Source organism: Galeopterus variegatus, unplaced genomic scaffold (assembly GCF_000696425.1).
Source record: "Galeopterus variegatus unplaced genomic scaffold, G_variegatus-3.0.2 Scaffold2145, whole genome shotgun sequence".
NCBI lineage: Eukaryota > Metazoa > Chordata > Mammalia > Dermoptera > Cynocephalidae > Galeopterus > Galeopterus variegatus.
Genome location: NW_007728256.1, coordinates 63,165 through 67,179, shown reverse-complemented (window position 1 = coordinate 67,179; position 4,015 = coordinate 63,165). Strand labels below are relative to the sequence as shown.

Below are 4,015 nucleotides of genomic sequence, written 5' to 3'. Positions count from 1 at the left end.
CGCCCGCGTCCCGGGCCCGCAGCTCCTCCAGCCGGCGGCGCCGGGCCTCCAGGCGCTCCAGCAGCTGCCGGTAGTTCCTCCCGGTCAGCGGCGGCTGGTGGCCCTTCACCTGGCGCCGCCTCTGCCTCCTGCGCTGGGCCCTGCCGGCCGGGCTCTCTTCGCCCACCTCCACTTTATTGAAGATCAGCCCCTGCGGCTGCGGCTGCGGTGGCTCTCTGCAGGCCACCTCCCGGGGTGGCGCGCCGGTCTCTGCGGTGGCCTCCGCGGCCTCCTCGGCCTTTGCCGCCTTCTCCTTCCGACGCAGCTCCTGCTGCTTCCTCTTCTTCCGGTCCCGCTCCTGCTTTCTCCGTCTCCTTTTCTCCAAAGTGGCAGGGGACAGCTCCGTGGTGCTGCCCTGGAGGGGAAAGCAGGTGTCCACTCATTAGAGTCCTCCCAACCTTAGGCCCCACGTGGCACATGATGGAGAGGGGATCAGGGCTGGAAGGTACTCAAGGAGATCCTAGCGCAGGAGTGGGGCCACTGAGTTAAGTGTTCCACAATGGGATGATCCATTACCCAAAGTGCAAAGGAGCCCAAAGGGACGAGGGATCCCCATATAAGAATCACACTTCCAAGGGCCGGCCCGTGGCTCGCTTGGGAGAGCGTGGTGCTGACACCACCAAGTCAAGGGTTAAGATCCCCTCACCGGTCATCTTTAAAAAAGAGAAAAAAACTGGAACCACACTTCCAGTTCCCAGGCCCTTACCATGAGCCAGGGCACTTCACAAACAGCTTTGCACACTATCACCCACCACTTTATAAATAAAAAGGGCCAAGACCACCACCCAGAACTTGGAGTCAGGTCTGAACGACTGAGTGCCTGTCCTGACCACCGCACGTTCTACTCACAACACACAGCCCCATTCTGCTCTTCCCACACACTTTTCAAGTCCCAGTTGCACCAGACTGAACCAGACCCATGCTGCAGGTATGAGGGCCCAGAGCCTTCATGGCCTCTTAGAACCAACCACCTCACCCAAAAGATGGCCAGTTGTCCCAGGAAGGTGAGAAGCTGGGGGACTGTCTGCCACACAGCAAGAGGCCAGAGAAAAGGGCCCCGGGGTAAGGGTAGGTGGTGGCCAAGTTGGAAGGGGAAAAACACCATTCAGCACAAGAAACTGAGGCTGGTCCAGTGCTCGGCGCTGGCGCTTCCTGCAGCTGTCATCACGGGCTGGTCACCTCATCTCGGGGTCCTTACCTAACTCACAGGACTATCATTTAGAGGAACAGGTGCACGGGAAGTGCGCAGCCCAGTGTGCTGTTCAGCAGCTTCCCAGAAAGGAGGCTGAGCCCATGGCTCCAGAGCCCATGGAGAAGAGCCAGCAGCATTGGAATAGCCAGCAAAAGGCTGGTGACCTTGGGGACTAAGGTTCTCCAAGAAAACGAGAAGTACACCTGCTCTCCCAGCACACTGCTGCTGAGCCCTGGCAGGACCCACTACAGAAGTAAGAACAGTGGCTGTGGCCCTTCACTACAAGCTGACTCTGCAGAAAGAATGGAGGTACAGCGGGGAAACCACTCAGACAAACGCGTCCCTGGGCACTCCGTGAGGGCTCTGCAACCTACCTGGCCCCTGGCCTCTTGTATCTTCTCATGTAGTCGCTGTCGCAGAACATCCAGGGCAAAGAAAGAGTCAGGCCCTGGGGCCAGGCCATCTGCAGAGAAGACAGGACTGAAGAGGGGCCTCTGTCTGACCTATCCTCTCCCTCCTTGGGGCCCAGCATCTAAGTCCAAGTCTCTATTCACTGCCCTCCATGTCGCCTGTGGCCACTCCTGGATCTACAGGGCAATTCCAGTAAATTCCCCTCCACCTCTTCAACCTGCATTGGTTCCTACAACATCCTCCATGGCAGGTAACTGACTGCCTCACAAGGTAGGTCACTGGTACAAGAAAACACTTCTCACGGTGGAAGCCAAACCACTCTCCCAATTCTTCCAACTTCTGCAGTCTGGGGCCCCCAAGACAAGTCGGAGGGCAATGAATCTCCTCAAGACAAGCTGCTCCAGGTCATCAGAGCACACAGCCTTGCCCCTTACTCTCCTGGTAGCCATGTGGCCTGGAACCACCTTTTCTCAGTTCCCCTCGATCCATAGTGTGCCTATGACCTTTACTCTTTGCTGTCCCCATGTTCCTGATGGTGCCTTTTCTTATGAGCAGAAGGGACCATGTTTGCATCCCAACCCTGGCCCTGCCCCTGCATGCCCTGGAGCCTCTCACCTGCAGGGACTTCCATGGAGCTGGACGCCTCCTCCTCTTTGGCCGCTGCTGGCTTCTTAGCCTTAGATGGCTTCTTGGCCCCAGAAGCTGCTGAATTCTCTCCCAGCAACTTGGCCTTCTGCTCCACAGCCTTCTCTTCCTGCTCCCGTAATTTCTTTTGTGTTTTCTTCCTTTCCTTTCTTGGGGGCCCAGCAGCTTCCGAGCCTTGAGTTTTGCCAGCTGAAATACAAAATAAGAAAGAGTTGCCGTGCCAATCTCTGACCCATTCAATAGGCAGGAGGTCTTGCAAAAGGCTTTGATCCTGCAAGGATGCAGAGTCAGGATGGCAGACCCAGAGGCATTTATCTATGGCGCTCAGAACCACAAACTTCCTAGAAAGCAGACTGACCACACGTATCAAAAACCTAAAAAAATCCACAGACCTGACACAGCAGCTCTGCTTGTGAGAATTTATCATGCACAAAGATTTGGCTTCAAGGATGTTCATCACATTATTTGAGTGAAAAACTAGGAAAACATAAGTAACCAGCTCCAGCAACAAATTATGGCATGGCTACACAAAAAAACTACTATGTAGCCATCAAAAATAATGACACAAGCTTTCATTTTAACAGGTGGAGAAAAAGTTTACATTTTAAATGGAAAGTTCTCGAATTTTTCTATAATGACTATATTTCCCTTCTATAAAGAGAAACCGTCTTATCTCTGGTAGTTCCATGCTATCCCTCCTGCTCTCCGCTCCTCCAGGGCCCACACAGCACTTACAAATCCAGGTGTCTGCAGGACAGTCCCACCCGCTAGTGTTTCTTCCTGTAGGCAGCCTTGTCACCAGGGCCATGTAAAGCCCCACTGGCCTGAGCCCCCTTCTTCCTTCCTTCTCCCCACACAGCACCAGGCCCACAGTTAATGGGCTGAATACGTATTTTTTTTTTTAACTGGCTGGCCACTTCTCATAACTGCCTCCCCATGGGCAGGCCCGTGGCTCACTCGGGAGAGTGTGGTGCTAATAACACCAAGGCTGTGGGTTCGGATCCCATATAGGAATGGCCGGTTAGCTCACTTGGAGAGCATGGTGCTGACAACACCAAGTCAAGGGTTAAGATTCCCTTACCGGTCATCTTTAAAAAAAAATAAAAATAAAAAAATAGGGGCCGGCCCGGTGGCGCACTGCCATGGTGCGCCGCTTGGGAAGCGCGGTGGCGCTCCCTCCGAGGGTTCAGATCCCACATACAGACCGGTTCCCGCTCACTTGCTGAGCGAGGTGCGGGAGCAGCGCCGAGGGTTGCGATCCCGTTGCCAGTCCCGGTCCGGTTCGGGGGCGACACTGAGGGTTGTGATCCGATGCCGGACACGGAAAAAGACAAAAAAAAAAATAAAAACATAAAAAAAAAATAACTGCCTCCCCATTCAATGGGGAGAGGTGGAGAAAGTAGTTCGCGATGCCCAACAGCTGAGAACCTGTCCCACACGGGTCACCTCCTCCACCTCCCAGCCATGCCTCCTGCCCGATGGGCGCGTGGCGCTGCACCCCCTGGTCCCCAGCACGGCAGTCTCGGGCAGATCCACACGACAAGAACACGAGTCACTTCTGTTTTCTTCTAGTACTCTACACGTTCGTCTAGTCCCCTCAAGGCGACTCGGGGAACCTGAGGGTGTGGGGTAAACACCGACCTCGGCCGCGGCGGGCGGTGGGAGGAGGCGGGCCCCCCCGGTCCCAGCCCCGAGCCTGCCAGGCCCCGCGCTGCGCGTTGCCCCACG

At 55.5% G+C, this 4,015-nt stretch overlaps 1 protein-coding gene across 1 annotated transcript in view; it reads right to left on the bottom strand.

Moving 5' to 3' along the window:
- SURF6 (surfeit 6) overlaps positions 1–4,015 on the bottom strand; it is a 9,525-nt gene that overhangs the window by 540 nt on the left and 4,970 nt on the right. The window contains exons 3-5 of the mRNA XM_008580683.1: positions 2,258–2,476; positions 1,606–1,694; positions 4–394 (exon numbers count right to left, since the gene is read on the bottom strand). Coding sequence (XP_008578905.1) covers positions 4–394; positions 1,606–1,694; positions 2,258–2,476 — 699 coding nt within the window. The remainder of the gene's footprint in view (positions 1–3; positions 395–1,605; positions 1,695–2,257; positions 2,477–4,015) is intronic.